Genomic DNA, 27870 nt, shown 5'->3' on the forward strand with positions numbered 1-27870 from the left:
CGTCCTGCCATTCACTGATCTAGGGGCTGAGGTCCATCAGATGGCTTTGGTGACTTTGGCAGGCACCGTGTTGGAAGCCACCCTAGTTTCTCCAACCTGCACATCCACAGAGGTACCTACGATGTCGGCTTCCAATGTCTGGGGGAACCAGGTTCACCCAGATGGCTTGGGATAGCTTCCATATCCAAGGAAAGCCCCTCTAATTCTCTGGTGTCCTTGGATCCTAGGCCTGTGCCTTCTCAGCCCGATCCAAAGACCCCTTCTCTAAAAAAAGCAGAAGTCTAAGCATTTGTCTGCTCCTTCAGAATGTATTCTTGATTGGCAGGCATTTTCTTAATCTGTTTTCCAGGCCTTCATGGCCCTTAGGCCTACTTCATCACAGACCCCTTCGGGTCTGCCAGCTTTGAGTCTCAGGCCTCCTCCTGTAGGCCCATTGCTCCATGCACAGACACATGAAGAAGATTCTTCAGCTTCCTCTTCAGATGAGCCCCTTTCTTATTCTTCACAACTGGCTTCCCTTAGGATATTGCTCTCCTGAAGAGGATTCTCTAGAAGGTGATTCCCCAATGAAAGACATCACCTTTGGGGAAACAGTTTCCAAAATGAGAGAGTATGCAAATGACAGAAGCTCAAAAGAGGTATTATGAGCTTCTACAGATGGAATCCCCCTCTCTCTCTCAATCATTACTCTAATGATCCCAGCCTACTTGTATGCCTTTCCCTCGGTCTCCAAGGCCCCAGACTCTCACCCACCAGCCACTAATAGACCAGATAAGTTCTATAAAGTTCCTGATGACTTCAAATTCCTTATCAAGCCTCCTGTGGCAGACCCTTTTGTTATTGCAGTCTGTCCAGATAAACAATCCAGACAGATTCCCTCCTCCGGATAAAGACAGTAAGATGATGGATAGATTAAGGAAGAAAATTTACACATCTTCCACAGTGGCCTTCAGAGCCATCAACTACCAAACGGATGTGCTCAGGTATGCCTTGGACCAGGTCTCACAAGCCGTTGGATCAACTGAATTCTACAACAGAGTTTCCCACCAAGCACAGGCTTCCACCCTTTCTTTAGATGCACAGGTCACTAGAGACACTATAAAATGCAACTATGATGCTGCAGAAACATCAGCTGCCTCAGCCTCAGTCCTCCATAGGTACTCCTGGCTCAGACTACAACCATTGTCTGATGATTTTAAAAGCAGAATCATGGATGTTCCACTAGACAGTAACCTTCTCTTTGGAAAGCAGTCAGCAGAACTGTTCAAAAACCTGCATGAAAAAAACAAAGAGCTGCAGGGACTTAAACACCTTTGTGTCTCACCTGTGCCTAAATTTCATAGAAACTACCATGCTAAACCTAGATTTGTCAGGAAGGCTTCCACCAAACCCAGAAGAGGTGTCAGAAAGCCTTCCATGTCCAGACCTGCCTTGTCTCAAACTACTCAAAGACAGCCCTAATAATGCATGACTGTCAGACCCTAACACTCCATCCTCCCCTTTCTGCCTTTCTCACTGTCTTCCCCTGGCAACAGATCATCTCAGACAACTGGGTCCTGTCAATACTGGAAAAAGGATATTTTATGACCTGGAGGGAAAATCTGTTCCAAAAAGGTATACCACCTCCCCCATAGGACCAAATTCATATAATTCCACAAGTCATTCAAGATCTTGTAAGACAAAGTCCTGTTCCAAGAGTCCTTCCAGGATAGCAAGGCCTAGGGTTTTACTCCAGACTCTTCCTAGTCCCAAGAAAGGATGGCCCATGGAGACCAATCTTGAACCTGTCTCTTCTAAATCCTGTCCTCCATGTGCCCACCTTTCGCATGCTTTCCCTCCATACCGTTCTTCCACTCTTGATCCCCAACTGTTATCTGGCCACTTTAGACCTGAAGGATGCATATCTTCACATCCCTATCCACCCCATCTTATTGGAAATTCCTGCATTTTGCTGAGCAATCCTTGCACTTTCAGTTTACTGCTTTGCCCTTTGGTTTGTCCATTGCATCAAGAGTATTCACAAAATGCATAGCTCCTGTGGTAACCTTTAGCAGAACAAAAGGCATTCAGATCTTCCCATACTTCGACGATCTTCTTATTCAGGCAGATCATCCAAATACTCTACTAAGGCACCTACAATTCACTATTTCCCTCCTTGAAGGCCTAGGTTTCACAATCAACCATCTCAAATCCTCACTTACTCCCTCCCAGGACCAGGTGTTCCTGGGTTGCAGAATATGAACAGATTTGATGAAGGTCTTTCTTCCACCAGAAAAGGTCACATCTCTGACCACCCGTTTCCAAGATCTACTCCTAGCCAGCTACATTTTGGCCAGGGAGTTCCTACGCCTTCTAGGGTTGATGGCAGCCACGCTTCCCATGTTACCCCTAGCCAGGTTACACATGAGAAAATTTCAGCCATACCTGAAGAATGTTTGGTAACAACACGACCACCCCACAAGAGTTTCAGATACCATTCTTTCCATGTCTCAAGAAAGAGATCTACTGGTGGATCCAGAAAATTCACCTGAACCCATGACTACCATTGCAGCCACTCCCTGCAGTACAGCAGATGTACACAGATGCTTCAGATCTGGGATGGGGAGCAACTATGAATGGACTGAAGGTTCAAAACCAGTGGGACTCCTGTCTTCAGAAAAAACACATCAGTATCAGGGAAATGACTGCCCTCATCCTAGCCTTAAAAGCATTCCTCCCCTTGATACACCCAAAACTTCTAAGAATCTTTACAGACAACACCACAGTCCTGTGGTATATCAACAAATAAGGGTGGGGGCAAAATCATACTTGCTCTGCAGGCTGACCATCCAAACTAGGGAAATGGCTATCTTCTCCAAGGTGAAGCTGCAGGCAGTTTACATGCCATCTCAAAAAAATGTTTAGGCGGATGCTCTCTCAGCAGGTCATTATCACAGAATCACAAATGGATGTTGCACAGGGATGTCTTTTTGGACATACTCCAGTGAGGTACACCATAAATAGATCTGTTTGCCTCCCCTCAAACCAGACAGCTGAAGCTATTATGCACAAGAAGCCCCTCCCCCAAGCCTGGAGGGTGGACACCTTCTCAATCTCCTGGAAGGGGATGTTTCTTTATGCATTTCCCCCCTTCCCTCTCATACAGAAAGTCCTGATGAAAATTCAACAGGACAAAAGAAAAATTTTGTTGGTGACTCCCTTTTGGCCAAGGCAGCACTGGTTCACCCTACTTTCTCTAGCCAAGGGCACTCACCACAAGTTACCCCACAAGGTGGACCTCATCATGCAATAGAAGGGATCACTTATCCATCCACTCCTCCAAACCCGTAAACTAACCCTGTGGGTAAACTTCTGATCCCTTGTAGACATCTTTATTCAGAGGACATGCTTTCTGTCCTGCAGGAGGACAGGAAACCCACAACCGGGAGGTCTTACCTATCCAAGTGGAAAAGACTCTCTCCAGTTGGTGTCTTCACAGGCAACTAGATCCCTTTCAGGCAGATGTACGTCTAGTTTTGTCCTATTTGTGTGAACTCCTCAAGTCCGAACTTTCATATTCATCAATGAAAGTCCATTTATCAGCTATCTCTGCTTGCTTACCTATCAATCCACCTTTGTTATCCAGATTAGCGGTAAAACTTTTCTAAGAGGGTACTTCATATCAGCCTCCAAGAAAACCTATCCCTCTTCCTTTGGAACATGAACTTCATTCTAGAAAAATGTACCACTGCCCCCTTTGAGCCAGCAGCCTCAGCCACCTGGAAGATATGCACTTGCAAAACAGTGCTTCTTATAACCCTAACTTCGACCTGATGGCTCTCAGAACTGCAAGCACTCATGGCTATCCCACCATACCTGATATTTCATAAGGATAGGGTCTGTCTTTGTACAAATCCATCCTTCATGCCTAAAGTGGTCAATGAATGTTTCTTTAACCAGTCCATCCACTTACCCATGTTCTTTCTTTCCCCACAAAATGACAGTGAGAGAGTTCTCCAGTCCCTCAATGTTTACAGACAACTTAGCTTTTACCTAGGTAAGACTAAGAGCATCAGCAAGTCTAACCAGTTGTTTGTATCCTTTCACCCCAGTGCTCTGGGGAAAGCTGTATCCAAGCAAACAATATCTTCTTGGATTTCAAACACTGTCTCCTTTTGCTACACCTTTCATGGAAAACACCTTACTTACACTGCGATGGTCCCCTCCACCAGGGCTGTGGCCTCCTCTGGGGCCTTTTTCAAAGGATTAGATACAGCCACTATCCTAGAGGCAGCCACATGGTCTTCATTTCACACATTCATTAAACATTACAAGCTGGACAATATCTCCAGGGCTAGGGCGGGCTTTGCTAAAGCCATCCTGCATGGATTCATAGAGAGTTCCTCCTCCTCCACTTCCCCATAACACATGCTGAGTTTTGGTACTCTTCCTCATGTTTAGAATATTGCAACATGAGAAAAGGAGGACATAGAATAGTTGTGTAAAATCTTACTATAACCATAGATTTCCTTCTCTTCCATGTTGCAGTATTCTTTCCCTCTCTCCTTCCCCTTTTTAGGACCTCTGCCTCTTCTTCCTGTTCCTTATTTTCCCTCTCTGGATGGCATCCTGATCAGCTACCCTTAGACTGTCGTCCGACTGGAGCATTCAGTTCTGAGGTCTGTGCATGCAGACATCATATTTATGGCCTACACTTTATGGTTCATACGTTTATGTCCTACGCACCATACAGCAGCTAGGCTAAGCTTTTGTATGTGGGCCGGAAGTTTGGGTCACCTCATTTGGAGGATCCGTCATGTTTAGAATACTGCAACATGGAAGAGAAAGACATGTATGGTTATGGTAAGATTTTGCACAACTATTCTATTCCACTACGTAGGTGATCAACTGATCCAGGCTTCTTTGCCTCATATCCTACTGCAGCACCTCCAATTCACCCTAAACCTCCTCTACCAACTGGAATTCACTGTCAACTTCAAAAAATTATCTCATTAGCCCACTCAGGACCTGATTTTCTTGGGGTACAGACTTGACACAAAGATCACATAGGTCATCTTACCCCAGGAAAAGGCACAGAACTTTAAAAGTTACTTACATTGCCTTGCATCCCTCAAAGCTTGTTCAGCCAGGGAGATTCTAAGAACATTGGGATTTATGGCAGCATCCATGCCAATACTTCCTTTAGACAGATTGTATATGAGGAACATTTACTGGTACCTGAAAAATGCATGGTCTCAACACTGTCACCCCATAGTTCCTATGGTGAGTGACACAGTTAAAGCTCAGACCAGGATTGCCTTTCATGGTACAGATTCCTAACTCAAGAAATGTACACAGATACCTCAGATGAGGCCTAGGGGGGCATGGATGGGCACACACACAAGATCCTTGATCATTGCCAGTCCTGCGTCAAGAAAGAACACATCAGTCTGAAAGTGATAAGTAATCTCATTTAGGCCCTGCAAGTTTTTGCACACCTCTGGAAACTATGACCTCTGTAGGTATTCACAGACAGCACAACAGTCGTGTGGTACATAAGCAAGGAGTAACCAGGTCATACCAGCTGTGTAGGTTGGCCCAGATGGCTGTTTACATTCCATCTCAGGGCAACATCCTGGCAGATTCCCTAACCAGGTCCATTAAAGACCCCCATAAATGAAAACTTAACAGTAAGTCTTAGATATAGTGCACAAGTGGGGAACACCAAAGATAGACTTGTTTCCCTTGGCAAGAGCAACAACAAGCTCCCCTTTGTTTGCACCAGAACTCCTTGCCCTTTCACATGAAGAACAAATGCACTACCCTTCCAACAGACAGGGAAGTCTCCTTATACTTTCCCTCCACTTCCTCTGCTACTAAATGTTTTACTAAAGCTCTAAAAGAAAAATAAATACTACTGGTGACTCCCTTTTGGCCAAGGCAGCATTAGTTTTCCCTTCCCTGTCACCTAGCCGGGGGGGGGGGGGGCAGTCACCACAAGTTGCTCCCACAAAGTAGATCTGATAACAACATGAGGACTCATTGCTTTATCCCAACCTACCATCCCTCCACCTAAGCCTATGGAAGATAAGATTATGATCTCTTCCAGGCACCAGTTTTCTGAAGGCATGCTCCGAGTTCTCCATGAGGCAAGGAGGGAAAGCATGTCTTGTAATTGAACATAATTTTGGTGAATGTAAAAAGTGAGTGCTTTTCACCAGATTTGTTTGACTGTGGAACTTGCTTCTTTCTGCACTGTTGTGCAACCTTGGAGTTGGTATATGTAGGTCCCAGGGGAGCAGAGAGTGCAGTGGGGCTTGCCCCCTGCAAAAAAAAAAAAAAAAGTTGTTTGCTGAAGGTGTCTTCAATGAATGGCTTTCGATTTTTTTCCATTTATTGAAATTACCTTCAAGTTGACATGAACCCAGCAAGGAGACTCGACACATGAAAATCCTACATAACATGGAAGAGATTTTTTTTTTATATGGTAACATGCAAAACAGGTCCTTACAGAGTCAAAGGTCTTATGCTTTTTGTGTGAGCTAATGAAGAAAGGTCTGGCCTTTTCCTGTATTAAAGCCCGCCTTTCAGCCATTTCTGCTTGTCTCCCTCTCAACTAGCTGGTTATGTCCAGGCTGAAAGTCAAATAGCTTCTAAAAGAGCTACTGTACTTTTTCCCCCCAAGGAAACTTGTACCCTCCTCCTTGGGATCTCAGCTTGCTCTAGGAAAAATGCACTCTGCCTCCTTTTGAGCCAGCTGCTTTCTCTACACTCAAATTTTGGACCTGGAAAGCTGTTTTGTTGCTGGCTCTCACGTCTGCCAGGAGAGTCTCAGAACCACAAGCACTCATAGCTGTCCCACCCTTTCTCATTTTCCATAAGGGCAGGGTGTCCCAGAGGGTCAAATCCTCTTTAAATGTCAAAAGTGGTAAATGAGTTGCCACTCAAATGGGCCATCAATCTGCCTACTTTCTTTCCCAACCCACAGAACAGGGATGAAAGACATCTACATTCGCTAGATGTGCACAATCAACTAAGATTCTCTCTGGACAAGATTGTGTATTCACAAGTCAGATCAACTATTTGTCTCATTCATGGACTCTAAACTGGGCCAGACAGTGTCTAAACAAACTGTTGCTGGCTGGATTTCTAAGTCCATTTTATTTTGTTACTCACAGCATAGGAAATCATTGCATTCCTTCCTAAGGGCCCATTCCACAAGAGCTGTAGTCTCCTCAGAAGCATTCTACAAAGGAGTAGATTCCAGAACCACACTGGAAACTGCTACCTAGTCCTCTATTGCTCACCTTCACTAAACACTACAGAATAGCTGCCTTTTCTAGAGCTGGAGCTGCCATCAGAAGATCAATCCTGTTTGGACTTTTGGGCAATTTCCTCAAACTCTGCCATCCTTCCTCATGCTTCTTTAAGCTTAGTGAATCACCCATCTGTTTAGAGTACTGCAACAGTAATTTCAGTCAGGACGTAGTACAGTTGTTTAAGAACCTACCGTAACCGTACATATCTTACTATTCACTGTTTCAGTATTCCTTCCCACCTTCCTACCTCATTCTTGCATTCTCTCCATTTTACCTTATTTCCTGCCCAGTCTGGCAGACCCCAGGACTGAGGAAGCCCTTTTGTCTCCTCCTGTGTCTCTCCTAACTGACTACTATTTTCTCTCAATTGTCTTCAGGCTGTTGGCTTAAAAGTAGTCTTGAAAATTTATGCTCGTACGTCTGCATATACAACCCTACGTTTGTGAGCTGAGGTTATACATTGAATGTGTAATCCTGGGAAGGTTTAAGCTTTGGTACCACAACCAAATGTCAGCAGTGAAAACCCATCTGTTTGCGATACTGAAACAGTGATTAGTAGGGCATCTACTGTTATGGCAAGTTCCTAAACAGCTGTACTTTATTTCATGATTTGCAGTCTTGTGGCATGAAGGCAAACTGGTGAGATCTGAGAATCCATATAGTTATGTAACAGGTATATTACATCACAGTGTGCTTTGCTACTGGTCCGGTGATGTCCCCAGGTAAAGTATTTTACAGAAAAAGTGCTAGGTTCTGATTTGGAGTGAAAGTATACTCAAGAAGGAACAGAGATAGTACTATCAAAGCTCCTGTGATATGGTAACAGCATGTTATTTGCATATATGCTGCAGTTAAGCATCCATTTCTAATGAACCCACCTATTGATGATAGCAGTGCCACACAATTGCTTCTAGTTTCTACCATAACATGCTCTTTTTAGATATCTGTTATAATGTCTGCAGTTTGAGTCATAACGTTTTAGTGGGTAACTGGTATGTGTTAATTAAGGACATGCAGTGTTTAAAATTATTTTAAGATAGTAAGTGTTGAAGTGCATTTGGGAAGCATAAGACAAACAGTTGAGCCAGACATGAGTATTAAATCTGAACTTGCAAGAATATTAAGAAAACACTAATTCAATTGAATAGAAGGAAAGAAGTAGCTGTTGCACTTACGTACTTCTGTTTTTACAGTGATTGCTAATGTCTGTTTTTATTGTTTGATTGTCTAGTTAAATTATTTAGCACATCCATTGTTAGTTGTGAGATGAGTGGGATATCTACTTAAAGGTGAACCACAGGTCTTCTGCATTCTGAAGAAGATTCTCCCTCATCCTTTCTGTAGATCAGAGAGTGTAACTTGTGTGTGTGTGTTATGTCTTTAAGAAGCATGTAAGGCTGTGATTGCACGTATAAATTTCAGACACGTGCAATCCCTAGTGGTATTTTGTAGAAACAGCCAGTGAGTGAGCATGTATGATTGCAGTAGTTTGTATATGTTACTTAAGTCATAGTCAATAAGCCTTTACAGTGATGTGTTTGTATAGAGTAAAGCTGCTTAAACAGAACCCATGAACATGCGTTTACTCGTGTACCAACACAAAAGTGACATGGTGTCAGAACTGGGATGGAAAAGAGAAGAACATTAGGAGCCATGAGATGTAATGATGGCAGCAAAGGTAAAACTGAGAGAAAACAGTACAAACACAACCAGAAATAATTAAAGGTAATGAAAACTAATAATAATTATTTACTCAATGCGAAAAGAGACAAGAAAGGGCCTTACAAGTGTACAAACCGCATTATCAAGCAAGCGGAAAGTACAAAAAAGTTTAACTAAAGAAAATGTTTAAGATAAAAGTATTTGACAAGACAATTGACTTTAAAGTACAAAACAAGCATGGACGAGCATGTTTAAGGCAGAACGACTATATTCAAGACAGAAATGGGCATGTTTAGAATAAAACGAGCACATGAGAAGCACATTGGGCATAAAAAGGGCTTAAACGAGCAAAAATAATATAATAAGAAAAGAGAAAAGTCACAGTAAGCAAAAATAAATCAAGATGACTGCTTGTATTTGGACAAGGTGCTGTATTTGGGCATAGCTACGACTTTGTATTGTATCAAGGGTGCAATTAAAGTAATTCGAAGTATCTCAGTGTGTGTAAAAGTGCTTACAGTATGTGTTTATTACTGTGCATGTATTTCAAAGAGTTCACTGTGTGCAAAGTGCTACTATGTCGTATAATCCAGTCAAAGCATAGTTATTCAAAGAAAAGTTCCTGTGCTAAGTGTGTCTATTTGCAAAGTCCTGCCATTACAGAGTGTTTCTTGTACCGTAAAGAGTTGCCTCGCAAGGTACCGCCATTTTGGGAACATTTCAGTGTACTGCATGTAGTCATTTGCAAAGTGCAAGTACTTCGAAAGGTATTTAATTTGGGCAACAGAAGTTTGGTTTATTAGCATTGTACAGTTGCTTGATATGTTTCTTCCATTGATAAAAGTTGTTTCCTACAAAAGATTACAAGAATATTACAGTGCTCATGAGTGGCTCAGTTGCATCGTAAAATTCTCGAATGTTTCTTAAAGAGATGACTTTAACAAGTAGTGGTGTATGACTGTAGCATGCTTACCTTCATTGATAAAGTCCCAAGCGACTACTTTGACATTTCTACTGTTACCAAATCCGAACGTTACCAGCTCCAAAAGCTAATGATTTTAGCATTTCTGCCTTTAGCAATTCTGAAAGTGCATGATTTTAGCATTTCTGCCTTTACCAATTCCGAAAGTAAATGACTTTGACATATCTACCTTTACCGATTCTGCAAGCATGCCGAGTGATGATAAATGACTTGAGCATTTTTATACAAACTCCAACAAACAGTCCTGGATAGGAAGCCTCTTCAGAACAAATCCAAATATCTAAAAACAGATGAGGCTCGCCACGGCAGAAGTATAAAATAAATACTTTAATGACTGCAGTATATAGTAAGTGCTTTCACGTCTACACAACGCTTCTTCAGACTTTAATACCTGCTCTAAAACACATCCATTTAAATAGTGCTACCTATAAGTATGATCCAATCACATTCAACTCAATTGCAGTTCAATAAAATACATTTAAAAACACATACACGTTAAAATCGACAACAAAAGTACCAATACATGCATAATATATAAAAATACCTTGCAGATGTATCTAAAAGATATATATATATATATATATATATATATGTATATATAAATATATATATATATATATATATATATATATATATATATATATATATATATAAAATATGTAAAGAGTATACAAAATATATATGTATACATGTAACCAAGAATCAACTTCTCATTAAGAGGATATAGTAAGAGTGAGGTAGAAGGAGTGTACCAAGTAAATATGCCCATGAGAAAGGGAAGAGGGAAACCTTTCCTGCATAGGAATCAAGGGAATATAGTTCATATCAATAGTAGTGACCAACGAATAAAGAAAAACATGATGGTAATTCCATACTCTAATAAAAACGTGAAGATTAAAGATGTTATTAGTAGAAACTATAGTAACTTAACCATTGATGATAGAATTGCAGAGTTAGTGGGTCCTCAACGTAGTTTTTCATATAGGAACACAAAGTCACTAAAGAGGCTATTATGTTATGAAAATCATAAAAAAGGATCTGTTACATCTAATAGACAAGGCACTTTTCCCTGTAGAGGATGCAATCAATGTATCTATATGTCTGGCAATAACTATTTTATACATCCTGACACAGGCTATGAATATAGGTTTAATTTCTATGCTGATTGCAGATCCAGAGATTTAGTGTACCTGGCTGTCTGTCAGACATGCCAGTTTTTCTATATAGGTAAAACTAATAGAAGCCTTCGTGAACGTGTAAGAGAACATGCATATGCAATCAATAGAGAGGATGATCGTAATGCACTAGCTCGACATGTCCTAGATGTAGGAGCACTACATAAATTTAAATTCAATGTTTTGGAATTAATAAATAAAACAGATAGTTTAGGTGATACCAGGAACTGTACTGAGGAATGTGAGAATAGATGGATATTAAAACTTCACAGTCACAGGGGGCATGGACTCAATGAAAAGGTAACTCTGAAGCCTTTTTTAGCAGCACGTCCCTATTCACATTGATTCTTGGTTACATGTATACAAATATATTTTTTATACTCTTTACATGTATTTTTTAATACTCTTTACATATTTTATATGTATATATTTTATATATATATATATATATATATATATATATATATATATATATTAGTATCTTTTAGATACATCTGCTAGGTATTTATATATATTATGCATGTATTGGTACTTTGTTGTCGATTTTAAAGTGTATGTGTTTTTAAATGTGTTTTATTGAACTGCAGTTGAGTTGAATATGATTGGATCATACTTATAGGTAGCACTATTTAAATGGATGTGTTTTAGAGCAGGTATTAAAGTCTGAAGGAGCGTTGTGTAGACTTTACCAGTCAAAAGATTTCATAAAGCGTTGAAACGTCCGAGAAATTGTTCCACAAAGCTCTCTAAAGTATCAAAAAATTATTCCGTAAAATTTCGTAAAGCATTGCAAAATTTACAAAGTTATTTTGCAAAGCACAGTAAAGCATCGAGAAATTTGCAAAATTATTTTGCAAAGCATAGCAAAACATCGAGAAATTTACAAAGCTATTTCGCAAAGCACAGTAAAGCATCGAGAAATTTAAAAAGTTGTTTCGCAAAGTGCAATAAAGCATTGAGAAGCCAGAGAAGTTTATTTCTCAAAGTCCAGTTATTTGAGAGTACTATGAGGTTGTTTATCCACATAGTACCGATAAGCTTAAAGAGGAAAGTACAAGGTACAAAAGCATTGAGCAAACCGTGTTTATGCCAATTACATATGCACATGTGTGTATCTGTATTCGTGCTTAATTGCAAGACCTTCCCTGAAATGTGTTAATATGGCAGGTGGATTTTGAAAACCTCAACCACTTGTATTTGATCAGAATATTACAGAGGACTGGAGAATATTTGAGCAAGAGTACAATGTTTTCATACAAGAAGCTTATGCAGATAGAGATGCATGTACCAGGGCATTCATTTTGCTAAATCTAGCAGGATCTGAGGCCATAGAAAGACAGCGTCCATTTGTATATGCACCAGCAGTGTATGAAGGTGTAGGCGCAGGCCACTATATTGTTGTATAAGCTGAATAAAGGGAAAAGACCCTGAGTGTTTGAAGTGCAAGTTCAGAGAAATGTTGTAACCCCAGATGAACATTTAATTAGCGGGACATTTGTTTTACACAAGAGATCAGAAAGCAGGGGAAATTTTGAAGATTATAAAACTGACTTGAGAAACATAGCTAAAACAAGTTGGTTTGGTGATTTGAAAGATGAGCTAATAAAGGATAGACTTGTGTGTGGTATTAATAGTGCTGCAGTGAGGAAAATTTTACTTCATGACAGTGATATGACATTAAGTAAAGCAACAGGGATTTGTCAGATCCATGAGATGACAAAGACATATGAATATGCTTGCGAGTGACAAAAGCATGGTTTCAGTCAGCTCCAGAGCAAATGTAGATGGTATGCAACACGTGGCAAACAGAAACAGGTGTAAGAAAAGGGGCAGCCACAGGGTTTCCAAAGAAGTTCCAGAAAAAGTGTAACCTCCACCGCCAGCTCAGTACAACACAAAAGTGAGTTAGCAAAACCCAAGTCTAGCTTTACTGTTAACTGTCGCATTTGTGGTGCAAATCGTGAATCTAAAAGAGAGAAGTGTTTAGCATTTGGTCAGCAATGCCACAAGTGTAAAAAATTTAACCATTTCCAGAAGTTTTGCAAATCAAGTAAGCTTCACTCAGTTGTAAAGAAAGGTTGCACAAAAAAGCAGGTTGATCAAGCAGATCTGAAACAGTCAGCTTTCTATGTAGATGGTGTATCAGTACTTGGAGAAAGAGTTGATGCAGTAAACTTATTAATAAGGACTGAAGTGTTTTGTATGGTTCAGATCAATGGAAAATCCACAGAGCTCAAAGGAGAGACATGGATGAAAGTGTAATGTTATATCAGCGGACACATTTGCAAAAGTGAGAACTAAGGAACAACTTAATGTAACCAGCAGTGAGAGACTTGTTGCGTATGGAGGTGAAGAAATTCAAACAGAAGGTTCAGTAATACTTTCCTGTTATTTGGCTAAGAACTGTTGCAACTTATTATTCTACGTAGTCTGATGACCAGTGCAGTGTTTACTAGGTCTCAAAGACTGTTTGAGAATGAATCTGCTTTATTTTGTTAAAGAGGTTCATCTTGCAAGCGCAGTTCCAAGTTCAAATTTTTCCAAAGTCATTTTTTCAGAGTATGATGAAGTTTTTAATGAGAAGTTGAGCAACCTTGCAGTTGTGTATTCCATGAAGTTAAACCCAGAAATCACTCCAGTAGTCAGACCAGCAAGAAGAGTTCTGATTGCAATGCAAGATGAAGTTAAAGCTCAGTTGGACAAGATGGTGCAACAAGGTGTGATTTGTCCAGTCACAGAACCAACCAAGTGGGTGTCATCTATGGTAGCCGCCCATAAGAAAGGCTCAGACGAAATCAGAATATGCATTGATCCTAGAGATTTGAACAAAGCATTAAAAAGACCATATCATCCAATATGCACAGTTCAGGAAGTTGCATCTCTAATACCGAATGCCACTGTATTTTCTGTTTTGGATGCAAAGAGTTCATTTTGGCAAGTGTTGCTTGATCACAAATCCTAATTTCTCACTACTTTTGGTACTCTGTTTGGCAGATACAGGTTCCTAAGGATGCCATTTGGAATAAATTCTGCAAGTGAAGTCTCTCATCATGCGATGGAACTAATTTTTTCAGGTTATCCTTGTGCCATAATAGTAGACGATCTATTAGTTGGAGGCAATGGCAAAGCAGAGCATGACAGAAACCTCAAGAAAGTTCTAGACAGAGCATGTGAAGTAAACTTGAAGCTCAGTCCTCTGAAGTGCAAATTCAGACTTCCAGAAGTGAGCTACGCAGGACATTTGTTCACAAGTACAGGCTTAAGACCTGACCCTACCAAATAAACAGCAATTCTAGAGATGTCAGCACCAGACAATGTTCAAAGTTTACAGCATTTTTTGGGCGTGGTCAACTATATAGGCAACTTTATCCCAGGCTTTAGTGAGTTGACAGCACTTTTGAGAGAGCTAACATGCAAAAATGTTGTATGGTCATGATTGGAACATCATCAGTAGGCGTTTGACGACCTTAAGCAGAAAATTGCAACCCCACCTACATTAAGGTACTATGATGTCTACAAACCACTTGTTCTTTCCTATGATGCTTCAAAATTTGGTCTTGGCACAGTTATTCTTCAAGAGGGCAGACCAGTAGCCTATGCATCAAGGACATAAACTCAGATGAAATGCATTATGCACAAAATTGAGAAAGAGCTTTTGGCAATAGTTTTCGCATGTTTCAAGTTTCATGATTATATTTATGGTCAAGCTATTCAGATTGAAACAAATCATCAACCTTTTGTTACCATTCTAAAGAAGCCTATGCATTCTGCTCCGGTGAGATTACAAAGAATGGTGCTCAAGTTGCAAAAGTACAATTTCAGAATGGTCTGCACTAAAGGCAAATTGGTATCTAGCATACCTTATCCAGATCACCTAGAAATATAACAGAACAGCTTGATGCTGAAACTTTTGACTCTGATGTAATGTCAGTGCATAATTTTCCACCACTAAACTTGAGTTGAGACCACACTATGACTGATCCTGTTTCACAAAAGCTTAATCATGACATCAATATCGGATGGCTGTCAAAGCAATCTGGTGTATCACCTGAAGTGCAATCATATTTTCCTAATTGAGATGAATTGTTGATGGAAGATGGTATTATTTACAAAGGTCCTAAAATTGTCCCTGCTTCCTTACAGCAAGAATGTATTCGGATTTTGCATCATGGTCACTCAGGTTTGTTATCCACTAAGAGAAGGGCAAGAAAATTAGTATTTCGGCCTTCATTATCAAAGGATATTGATAGAGTTCTTTCTAGTACCAGAGCGCATTTGCAAATAGAATCGCTTCAACTAAATCCAGTACCTGAACTACCTTGGTCTACTGTAGTTACTGATATAACAATCAGCACTACTTAGTTTTGGTAGATTCTATTCAAATTGGTTTGAGATTGATCTGCTACCAAACTTAACATTAACACCTGTTATTACTAAGTTGAAAATTCATTTTGCAGTTCATGGTAGTCCACACAAACTTTATTCTGACAATGGTACTCAACTTACTAGTCAATTTCAGAAATTTGCGAGAGAATGGGACTTTGTGCATGTCACTAGTAGTCCTGAATATCCGCAATCCATTGGTCTAGCTGAACGAGCTGTACGGAGTGCAAAGCAATTACTTGAGAAGTCAAAGTGTGACCATATCGATGTATTCTTGAATTTATTTAATCTCAGAAACATTCCTTGTGATGATATTCTTGGCTCATCTGCTCAAAGACTACTTTTCAGACAAAACAGAACAACACTACCTATTTCATCCAGTTTGTTGAAGCCTAATTCTAAGAACAGTAAAACCATCAAGACTCAATTGTTTAAGAAGCATAATATCCAGAAATCTAGTTATGACAAATCGAGCAGATTAATTTGTACATTGAGGGAAGGAGAGACAGTACGAATCCAGACAACAAAAGGTTTTGATCGAATAGAACAGATTACAAACATCTCTGCCAAGCCGAGATCCTATTAAGTGTGTGGAGTGTAGGAGGAATCACAGACATCTTCTTCCTGTACTAGAATCATCATCATTGCAATCACAACATTGTATCCGTGATGCAAACTCTAAATCAAAGAATGAGTCACATTGTTTCCAAACCAAAATGTATTCAAAAGTCTGATTCTTTTCCAGAATGTAATTCAAACATTCCACAGGTCAACCATTTTGCAGAGACTGTCCCAGTTGCTAAATCTAATTCCCAATTTAATGTTACATGATATCGACAAGTTTCTAACCCTAGTGTGAATTACACAGCAGCGTGGACTTGATTTTGTGTGTGTGTGTGTGTGTGTGTGTGTGTGTGTGTGTGTGTGTGTGTATGTGTATTTAGTATTGTGTAATGCATGTCTATCGATTATCTGTGATTTCTGTGTGCTAGTCTCATGACAAATTGCATGATCTATTTCTCAAAGAGTGAGGATGTAGATCAGAGTGTAATGTGTGTATGCTATGTCTTTAAGAAGCATGCAAGGCTGTGCTTGCACATATAAATTCCAGACACGTGCAATCCCTAATGCCATTTTGTAGAAGCAGCCAGTGAGTGAGCATGTATGATCACAGTAGTTAGTTGTATAACTTACTTAAGTCATAGTCAATAAGTCTTTACAGTGATTTGTATAGAATAAAGCTGCTTAAACAGAATCCACAAAGACTCATTTATTCGTGTGCCAACACGAAAGCGACACTTTCTCTGTCTTTCATAAAAAGATTTTTTTCTGTGCCAAGAAGGTTTCCAGCCTCCAAGTGCATAACCCTTTCTGTTTTTGCTTATAGGGACACACTGTCTTACGTCCTGCATTTAATTCAATTCCTATGCTTTGCACATTGAATTTGGGCACATCCTTAACCCACCATAATAGAGAGCTTCTTATGGAATCCCTTTGAGTTTGGCAGCAATTGAAGGCTTCCCTGTTTCATTCCTTTGGTGGTGTAGGTTTGGCTTCATTTACTTTCCTCCTAGCCAGTTTTGCTTTGGCCCTCTTGCACCTTTTGATGCAGAAGATTGCTGCTGTGTAAATGTGCATAATAAATCTTCTATACCTTTAGAATGACTTTGTTCATCCTAGTTACGTTTCCCCCCATTCCATATTCACTTATTGGATCTTGACAGCACTTTTCTAAGACTAGAACACATTATTGTTCAGTTCACATCACTCTACCTAACATTTTGACAGGCTATCATGTGCTTTTGCTGGTGTGTTCTCTTTGTTTTTGGTTAAGTCTAGATTTGTTAAGTTTACCAGTACTATAGTTAACATTATTTTATACAAGCAGACCAGATATTTTTTGTTATATTTTGCTTGTTCATAGTATGTGTTCGATGTTTATTAAATAGATCTTAAGTATTTTATTATGCAGTAAGTATCCCACTGGCATTTAAAATACAGTAAAATAAATCACTTCACAAGTACTTTACTACATGCAGTATAAAAACACATCTAAAAAAGTACCATAGATATATTCCCTATACGTCTGAACACAACATAAAAGCCTTCTTCTGCAGGAGCTGCCTGACACTCATAAAATCAAGACTGAACATTGTTCTGCTCAAGTTAAAATGTTTCTTAGTGGAATACTTCTTGGAGAAGGTCTTGGTGATCTGTAGGTGGCATCCTTCTGTTCTGGGAAGGCTGGAATTTCCTGTGTTTTACATACAAATTTTTGCTTTAGTTTTTTCCAGCTTTCACATAAAGCTTGTCTGTACTTTCTGAAAATAAACACAAAATTGTTTTAGTATTTAATGTAATTATGACAATTATTTTAAAGATGTATTTCATTTATTGAAAATATTAACAGTTGTGGCAACTTGAAAAGTAGTTTGCTGTGACGTAGCTGAGTATGTGAAGGACAGAGTTATGGGTGTGTATAATGCAAACCACTGTGTTTTTTTGAAGGTCAGCATTGTTTACACGTTGATGTCCTGCAGTGATATGCACTGTACTCTGCAGATGGCCAGTGATTTTTTACATAAATATATTTTTCAGATTAAAACCTGGTTTAGGTAGATTCAGATGCTTTCCTGTAATTCTTGTTACTAAGTATGCCCAAGAGCACACTCTAGCATATTCCCACCTGAGAATCCTGCCTGCACCCATTTGTAGCTTAACTACTTACCCAATCTGTGATCATCTAAACCTCCAGAAATGCAAAGTAATGTGTATGATGTTTAGTACAGATGAGGCCTTTGGTCTTTGCATACTGAGATGAATCTGTGCCCCTGTTTTTGACTTGCTTCAAGAGGAGAAGCATATGTATAAGTGTGATGCAGTTTTCCTTATTAAAAAGGCTGTGTTGGGTGAGTTGATTAGATGTTTTTCATGTAGTTCAGCAGCACTCTTCTAGCTGCTAGTGATGTTTATAAAAACGGATAGTTAAAAAATAAATTGGTTGAAATATACATTTATTTATTGTTAGAACGACAAGCTTATGGAAGAGTCAGTCATAAGTTACAATGCATTACTGAAGATAGAGGTAAGTAGGTCTCCTTAGGATCACAGCAAACACAAAACAGTTGTTTCACAAAACCATTTACACCTTACCAATATCTACCTTCATGCTGTACCCCCTTCACAAGAGGGGCAAAGCAGGTCAGTCCCAGAATAAATTTATGGGCACCCATCATATCATCCAGGTTTAATTTAAAGAATAGTTGAGCATCACTTTGCTTAACTTGCAGGAAAAGTCTGTTTCACAGGTGGGTTAGGAGTTTAGTAGTAAATTTGTCTCTGCAGTATATTTTATTAATATGGTGGTGGTGGAGTTAAATCCCTAGTTCTGGTGTTAATGGAGCTATTTGACTTGTGGAGATTGAGGAGATCAAGGAGGACGTAGCCCTTAATGGCTTGCAACACAAGGCACTGATCACCTAGCAAATCCTTTAAGAAACTGTGAAAAGGTAATGCTTCCAGCTTTTCCTTGCAGCTCAGAGACTTTAGGTCAGCCCTCTTCTTGGCTAGGAACGTCTGAGACCTTTTCAGTTGCTTAATATGTCTAGAAAGTTGAACAGAAATTTATGTTTACAAAACTACATCCTGAAGGGGGCATTTTACTCAGTAATTGGTCTTATTAGGACTATATGCTTAGAGATGATGTCTTTTGAACTGGAGGTTATGGCTTTAGATATGAAGTGTGTTAAGAGGATTTTCTGACTATTGCAGCTACATGGTGGTTGAAGGAGAGAGGAGTTATCAAGCATGGTTCCGAAATCCCTGATTACAGTATACGTTTGGAGTGGGATATTGACTGTACATTGAGAGTAAGAGTTGCTTACCAAGTATGACAATAGCACACTTTAATTTTAGCCCTTTTTTATACAGCATTTGTTTACGAGGATTAGTTCCTGCTGTAACAAATTGATATTGGAGGGAGATTTGACAGTAATGCCATGACTGAAGTAATCTGCAAATATAGTTGTCCAAAGGCCCTAACTCCTAGTGTAGCGATCAGAGAAGAAGATGCTGAAAAGGAAGGGTCCCAGTCCTCTATCCTGGCTATACCACTAGTTAATGTCATACCTCATACTAGAGAAGAAATGGTTAATTTGTTATGGACTGAAATGTATTTATAATAATTGAATCATGAGTCTGATTGATGCCCTTTATCAGTAGACTGGGTTTCAACTAAAAAGAGTAAATTGGGAGAAATAAAATGAAGCTTTAGGTTATACTAAATGTGCATTGCAGGACCAGTTATTGAAGAACTAGGATTTAATCCTGTTCTTTAATTATCTGATTATTTGTAATTCTTACCATAACTTGGGGGGTTCTGTACTTCAGGAAAGCGCTAAATAAAAACTTCACAAATTTAGAGTCTAGTCAAGTAGTGAGAAATTCATGTGACAATCACAGATTTTGCAATGGGAAGACCTAGTAAAGTTGTAAGTATTGTGACATTCCCACACCAGGTAGCTGGATTGTTGACAATGCATTGCAGCATAAGGGTGGGTGCTGATTCTGATGTTAAACTGAGGTCCCATCTGATTGAGTTGGTGGTAGCTCAGATGGATGTAAAAGATCCCATGGCACCTATCAAAAAGAGCAGGGGAGACTCCACGATGCTGTGACCACATTTTCCCTGGTAAATAAGATACCATCTTTGGTCTCCCTGAAGAGGCCACTAGCCTTGTAGGGCTAACCTGGTCAATAGAGGATAGATAAATAAAAAATAAATACATAAAATGGCCAATTTTTCTCCATAAAATAACTTAAAGCTACTATGCCAGATTTTAACCAAGTTTGCAGTTCTACCCTTCCCAGTAGTTTGGAAGCAGTACAGTGGCACTCTCTTGAGTTGGAAGAAGTGGCAGCTTTTGTAGTTTGATATATTAAACACAGTTTTCTAAGCTGACTTGATGACAGTACAAAGTGCAGATTCCAAGAAGAGTCTAGAAAGAAATTTTAATTTATAATCATACTTGATCTTAGCCAGAAGGCAGTCTTGAAGTGAGATTTGTACATTAGATGTGGCCCAATACAGCAAAAAAGGCTTAAGCTTTATTTAGTGTATTGGTCACTTTCATAGGTTAATCATGACATGCAGTGAGCTTATCACAGTGGTGCATTTCTGTTCTTTTCGTGTCTTATTTATTTGAGATTTTTTTTTAGGAAAAAAGTTTGTAAGCTTTTTATTAAACCATATTCCAAATAAATTTAAAGAATCATTCATTGATATCACCATAGGGATAGAGTGAGGTGCATCCGTAGACTTTTGTGATGCGCCGATTAAAGACTATGGATGCACCTCACACTTCCCCTGTTTTGATGTCACTGAGATTGTTTACTTTTATCCTCAGTAGCATAACTTTAGGCAAAACAATATTTTTAGAAAAAAAAAATTCTCCAAAATCAGTGATCAAAAAATTTGCCGTGGGGGTGGGAGGATTATGGTCAACACGTTGTACACTTGCGTAGTGCCAAGGTAAGGAATTCAGTCAACACGTTGTACACTTGCCATAGTGCCAAGGTAAGGAATTCAGTGAGACAGATACTTTAACTGTCTTGTCTAGACAGTTTACTTGATTTTCAAAATTAAAAGCTCAGTCAGGATGCACCTCAGTCACATCCATAGCACCCTTTTGTATTGTTGTAATACCCATAGCTTCTTATGGAGACATTATATTTTTGGGGCTGTAAGTGACTAACCAATTAATCACTGGCAGTGTATGAAAATCAAGGTGTAAGAAAATGACACTAAGATTATTAATTTAGAGTGGTTTGCAAGTGGAGATATTAACCATTGTTTATCACTTCTAATTCATACTTTCATATTTACATTTATATTTTCATAACTGAGTTAACTACAAGTTATTGAGGGGCATAGTGTGAAATGTTATGGTGAGAGACCAAAAAATATTCACAATTGCTGTTCATGTATAATATATGCTGAAGATTTCCTGGTTTGCTTGTAATCGGGAAGATTTGCAATATTTCCATATGTACATTATTTTCAAAACCAGATGACTTTTACAAACTATAGTATAACATCAGGTGAAGTCTTACATAATGTTGGAGAAAATTGTTACTGGTACTTATACTGTAAGCAATACAGCTTTGAAGGTGATTTTTTTTATATATTTAACATTTTTTTACCAGGAAAGTCCGACTTGGAACTAAGCCAATTTTCAGCAGAGGCCCAGGGAGAAATGCTCCATGTAATTCATCTCCAGATGAGATTCATTTATTTTCGTTATCCATTGTTGACCAGGTTAGTGCCATTAGGCTTGTAGTCTCTTTTCAGAGTAGACCCAAAATGGTATTTATACTGCTAGGGAAAAGTTGGCCAGGGTACCTGGGAACTTCCCTTACACTTTTTGAATGGAGGATGCTTTTCGTTGTTTCACTTCCTGCTTCTGTTCTGGGTGCAGTGGCAGCTCAAAGAATCAGAAAGAATCATGGCAGATATATGAGGAGGTTGTGGCAGCAAGGATGAGTTCTAGCTTGAACAGAACATTTAATGGTGATGAGACAGATGAAAAAAAGTGAACAGGAGTGTGCGGAGGTTGCACTGGGTATGAAGGCAGTCGAGCCTTCATAAATGGAAATATTAAACAGCTCGAAGTTTGAAGACAAACGGACCTTGAGGAAATGTAATTTTGTGCAATGAGAAGGGAGATAAAGTTGTTTGTGAAAGGGTGAAGGTAGTAAAATCTTTACAGGATTCTGAAATGATGTTCCAACAGAGGTTATTCAAGGGTGAGAGTGAGAGCCAGAATGGATATATTACTACAACCTTCCAGTCAAGAGGGTTGCAGGATGTTTTATTGCAGGACGTAATGTTGCAGAACAACCAGAGAGCAAGAAAGCAGTTTTGTGGGTCGATATAATAGACAGACTACAGGAATAAGAACCAGAAGAAGTAATGAAGGAGAAAGAATAGGCGAAAAAACAAAGAAAGAAGTATCTAGCAAAAATTAGCAAAGAAGAAAAAGGACTGGACAGGTATGATATTTGGGACAACATAAAGCCGTTAGGTTCTACTCCGCAAGAGGTAAGAGCATGTATACATATTAATGAAGACACTTTTTGTAACATATTTAAATCAGGACAATATATGGAGACATTTTGGGGACAATATGCATTAAAGAAAACTGTAACTCATGGAATTTATATGTTTTCCAAGTATTTACTAGAGAAGCTTAAAAAAAAGTTCAGTTCCAAGCTGAAGTTGAGAAAGAGACACTAAAAGAATATTTTAAGACAATGTGTAAAGATGTTAAAGAATATTCTTAAACTTTGACACTTGAGGTTTGAGGAATGGGGATTGGGAATGTAATGCATTAAAAATGGAAAATAAAAAGATCGTGCACATCCCAAACATGATAAATGTAGATGAGAGCAAAGATACAGTGAAATACTGGGGACAAAAAAAAACATTTTTTGTGGAAGAAATTAATATTTAATTAGTTGTGATAAAAAGAAATATTATGTCTGTGGCAAAGTGGGTCATGATGCAGAAAGATGTGAATTGAAATTTTTTAAATGTGAAAAAAATGGTCATTTATGGATGGATCGTAAGGAAAGTATAGAAGAACATAAGGAGAAAGCAAGTAGAGAACAAGATGTTGAGCAAGAACTAGAACAAGAGCAAGAAAAAGTAAAAGATAAATAGCTATAGAAAATACTGAGCTGGAAGAAGAAAATGTAGTAAAAGGACAAAAAGAAAGAAAAAACGAAATGAAGAAATGTCAGAAATAAGTGAAGAAGAGATGAACTGGTGAGTAATGAAAGGGAAAAAAATTCCACTGGGGAAAAAGGTAAAAGATAGGAAAAGAAAATGCATTGGTTTCAGTATGAAAGAAAATAAGAAAGGGGAAGGATAAGAAGGTGGAGTAGAAACAAGAAGATAAGAAAAGGTAAAGTAAATGAAAACTGAGGATTTTAGCAATGTTTAATAGTATAAAAATGTAAAACTAAAAATAGGGTATTAGAATGATGTGCAGCACTTGACCTGGGCATGATTACTTTAGAAGATATAAGAATATTAACAGAAGAAGAGGGATTGCGATTACAAACAGAAAAGTTATGGGAGGTGAGATTATTTGGAATGTAGGAAAAGAAAATAGTTTGGATTTTACCTTAGTTATAATGGGTACAGTAACAATAGTAGATGTGAAATGGAAAGGTCAAGTTTATAGAATTATAGCAATCTATGCTTATGTGACAAAAAAGGAAGAGAAGATATATTCAAGAAAATTCTAGATTATATAAGTGTGTTGTGATTTGAACCGTGACGGGGGTGATGGTATAAAAACAACGTTAGAAGTGATTGAGTGGAAATTATATAATTGGAACATTGGAAGCAGCAGAGACCTCCAAAGCAGACACCCAAGCAACCGCTACCCCAAAACAAAACACGTGAAACACATAGCTCACAAAGCCAGTGTGCCGAACAGTCACAGCCCTTAAGGCTAAACAACACACCTGATACACTTGTAATAGGTGACTCTATCGTCAGGCACACTGACGTCCCGCTCACCAGGCTGAACAAGGAGAAGGTCACGGTGAGCTGCCTGTCGGGTGCTAGGATCCGCCACATAACACAAGCACTCAGGTCACTCCAAGGCAAGTACAAATATGACTCAGTCATTGTCCATGCTGGTGTGAATGACCTGAGACGTACCTTCCTGGACTACATGAAAAGAGACATAGAGGAGCTCTCTGAACATGTATCCCAGGCCGGTATGACCCTGACCTTGAGTAGCATCTTACCCTCACCAAGAATGATGCCACAATATGAAGACAAGATGATCGATTTCAACAATTGGCTTAAGTATTGGTGTCATTCAAAGGGGATCCAGTGCCTGTCAGCCTGGGATGACATGCTCGACAAGCCACGATGCTTTGCTAGGGACGGCTTGCACCTGTCACCCCTGGGCTTTCGGATATTGGCAAAGGCTCTTGCTACCCCCATAGTGCCTTTTTTAGGCAAGGCTCAAAAGACAAACCCACCTCCATAGGTATCACAAGGGATAAGAAACTAAGAGTAATGCTACTCAACGCCAGAAGTCTAAACCTCAAGATGCCTTTTCGAAACTCTCCTTAGCATGGAGAACATCGATATCTTGCAGTAACAGAAACCTGGTTCAAGGCTCCTGAGAGCACCCAAGCACTACCAGGTTATACCTCATACCATGCTTTTCAACCCCAAAACTTGGACCGAACCACAAAAGGAGGGGGAGTATCAATATTCGTCAAATATACCCACACCTCCAGGTTGTTGGCACAGCACGAAGCATCAGAGACTATCCATGTGCAACTACCAGTAGGTAAAACTGCCTTCCAGTTTATAGCCTGATACAGACCACCCTCCCAAACCCAGGAACCCCACTCTGCCTTCCTGAGAACACTGGAAAATATGAAGGTCTCTCCAAATACCATTATATTGGGTGACTTCAACTACCCAAACATAGACTGGGAGCATTACTCTAGCTCCAACACCCTAGCCCAAAGGTTCCTAGAATTTATAAACTCAAATGCTATGGAACAACTTGATGTTCTTCATCTCACATTGCTGCAGTCCTTACATATGGGTAGTCCGCTGTCCTCGGTCGGCCCGAATACCAAAGTATTAGGCTGACGTCGGTCAAAGCGCTTAAAACTGACATCAGGGCGTCAGGGTACAAAAGCGCATGACCGGCGTCATTTCCTCAGTCTTTGTCGCATGGTCGATGCAGAAGCAGCGTTGCAAGTGCCGTTGGCGTTCTGAAATTTTTCGAATTCGGAGTTTCAGACCGAATCCAAGTTGGCTAAGTACCCCGTTGGGGATTATTTTGGTTTTTTCTTGCCTCAGTGTTTTACCGGATGTCAGAAAAAGTGAATAACTGTATTTCTTGTGGGAAACCGATACTGCATAGGGATTATCATTCTTTGTGTATTCCTTGTTTGGGGCCTGAGCACGGCGTTGTTGGGTGTCGCTTTTGTGCTAGGTTCAATAAGCGCACTATTGCGAAGGTTGGATTGTGCTAGGCTGGTCTTTGGGAAGCGGTGCAATTATAATATGCCGTGGATTCTCCGGCGCCCGCTTCTGGGAAGAAGCGCAAGGACAAGACAGTTAAACCCAGGCCAGATGAGTCGTCCGTTCCGGACGCCCGTTCTTTAGAGGCTTCAGTGGAACCGGTGGTTCGGACGGAGACTTCTCTGGAGTCTCAGGGGGAGACTTTGATTTTGCAGGAGGTGGTCTCTCAGGAGGCAGGTCAGGCTGAAGGGGCTTCCCAAGTTTCTGTACTCCCCTCCCTTCCTAGGGTGGTTAGGCCTTCTCCTTCTGTTTCCAAGGCTTCTCCCAGAGGCAGGCCAGTTTCAGCTTCTGTTGGTGTCACTCCTAGTTCAGCAGGGTCTGTGCCTAAGAAGCACATGCTTAAAATGGCAGAAGATTTAATTACTCTGATTAGAGGTTCTATGCCCCCTCCTGATAAGAGGCCTAGGGTGGAGCCAGAGTTGGGAAGTTTTGAGCAGGCTTGATATTTCAGAGTCTTCAGCTGAAGACTTGCAGGAGTATTCTCCTTATTCTGATTCTGATGCAGATGATTCCACTCCTTCTGCTTCTCCTCCAGAGGATTTTTATTTTTCGGAGACACTTCATTCTGTGAGGGAACATTTTAAGTGGGAAGGTCAGGACTTCTCTGATTCTAGGAAAAGGCTTAGGAGTTTTGCTGTTACCCCAGCATAGGCCCTTGGCTATACCCCTGTTCTGGATGTTGTGGAAGATGTGTTTGCAGAGGCTTCACTTAATCCTGATTCTCTGCCTCCTGCTCCTGTTAAACCGGATAGGTATTACAGGGTGCCTGAGGCTCATAAATATCTTTATAAGAGTCCTAGGGCGGACCCAGAAACTATTAGTCAGGGACCTAAGGGTGTCAAGGCCTCTGTTGTAAAAATCCGGTTCCTCTAGATAAAGAAGCCAGAGCTTTTGGATAGATGGGGAAAGAAGGTCTATACATCTTCTACCTTAGCTATGAGGGCTTTGAATTGCCAGTTTCATATGTTGAAATATCAAAACTTTTTCTTTCTCAATTGAAGTCTAAGGTGGATGCTCTGGCGGAAGGCATTGAGTGTAAAGAGTTGCAAGATTTGGTGCATGTCTCTGAACAAGTGGGTAAGCATTCATTACAGTGTGGTTTGATGCTGTGCAGGCCTCGTCTAGGGTGGCTGCCACTGGCTCAGTTCTTCGCAGGCACGCCTGGTTAAAGGATCAGAATTTATCTGACCATGTTAAGACAAGGATTTTGGATGCTCCTTTGCAGTCTGATGTGTTGTTTGGTTCACCTGTGGAATCAGTCTTGAAGAAAATGGAAGACAAGGCTAAGTCTATGCAGGCTGTTAAGGATTTTTTTGCAAGTTCAGCCTCCGAAGTTTAGTAGGAATTGGCCTGCTAAGGGGTGGACGTATCCTTCTTATGATTCTCAGTCTAGGGGTAGATCTAGGCGTGGTAGGGGCAGAGCTCAGAGTTCTTTCAGGCCTAGAACAGGAGTTCACCTGCACAATCTTGGTGAGGCAGGGGCCAGTCCTTCGTAAACAGGCCCAATGACCTACTTTTCAGCTGCCAGATCCTTCTTGCCTGGCAGCACCTTTGGGAGGAAGGTTAGCACTCTTCAAGGAAAATTGGATGTTGATTACCCAAGACAAATGGGTATTGGATATCATACACCAGGGTTACAAGTTTTATTTCCATACCTTGCCTCCTTTCAAAAGGCATGCCGGACGTTCCTCCTCAGCAAAGACTAGAGGCTGTAAGCAAATTTCTTTACTACTTCAAATAGGGGGGCCCATACAAGCGGTTCCTCTGCCAGAAGTGGGCCTAGGATTTTATTCTCGCCTGTTTCTAGTACCAAAGAAGGAAACACTCTTTGCATACTGAGATGAATCTGTGCCCCTGTTTTTGACTTGCTTCAAGAGGAGAAGCATATGTATAAGTGTGATGCAGTTTTCCTTATTAAAAAGGCTGTGTTGGGTGAGTTGATTAGATGTTTTTCATGTAGTTCAGCAGCGCTCTTCGAGCTGCTAGTGATGTTTATAAAAATGGATAGTTAAAAAATAAATTGGTTGAAATATACATTTATTTATTATTAGAACGACAAGCTTATGGAAGAGTCAGTCATAAGTTACAATGCATTACTGAAGATAGAGGTAAGTAGGTCTCCTTAGGATCACAGCAAACACAAAACAGTTGTTTCACAAAACCATTTACACCTTACCAATATCTACCTTCATGCTGTACCCCCTTCACAAGAGGGGCAGAGCAGGTCAGTCCCAGAATAAATTT

General features: G+C 39.9%; 2 protein-coding genes across 2 annotated transcripts in view; one reads left to right on the plus strand and one right to left on the minus strand.

Moving 5' to 3' along the window:
• SEC23A (SEC23 homolog A, COPII coat complex component) overlaps positions 1 to 27870 on the plus strand; it is a 1400163-nt gene that overhangs the window by 858930 nt on the left and 513363 nt on the right. The gene's annotated exons all lie outside the window — the stretch shown is intronic.
• LOC122804410 (histamine H2 receptor-like) overlaps positions 16766 to 27870 on the minus strand; it is an 89921-nt gene continuing 78816 nt past the window's right edge. Inside the window, exon 3 of the mRNA XM_044074241.1 lies at positions 16766 to 17821. Within this exon, the coding sequence (XP_043930176.1) occupies positions 17662 to 17821 (160 nt within the window). The 3' untranslated portion in view covers positions 16766 to 17661. The remainder of the gene's footprint in view (positions 17822 to 27870) is intronic.

This window comes from Protopterus annectens, chromosome 6.part0, assembly GCF_019279795.1.
Source record: "Protopterus annectens isolate FY-2018-M chromosome 6.part0, PAN1.0, whole genome shotgun sequence".
Lineage (NCBI taxonomy): Eukaryota > Metazoa > Chordata > Ceratodontiformes > Protopteridae > Protopterus > Protopterus annectens.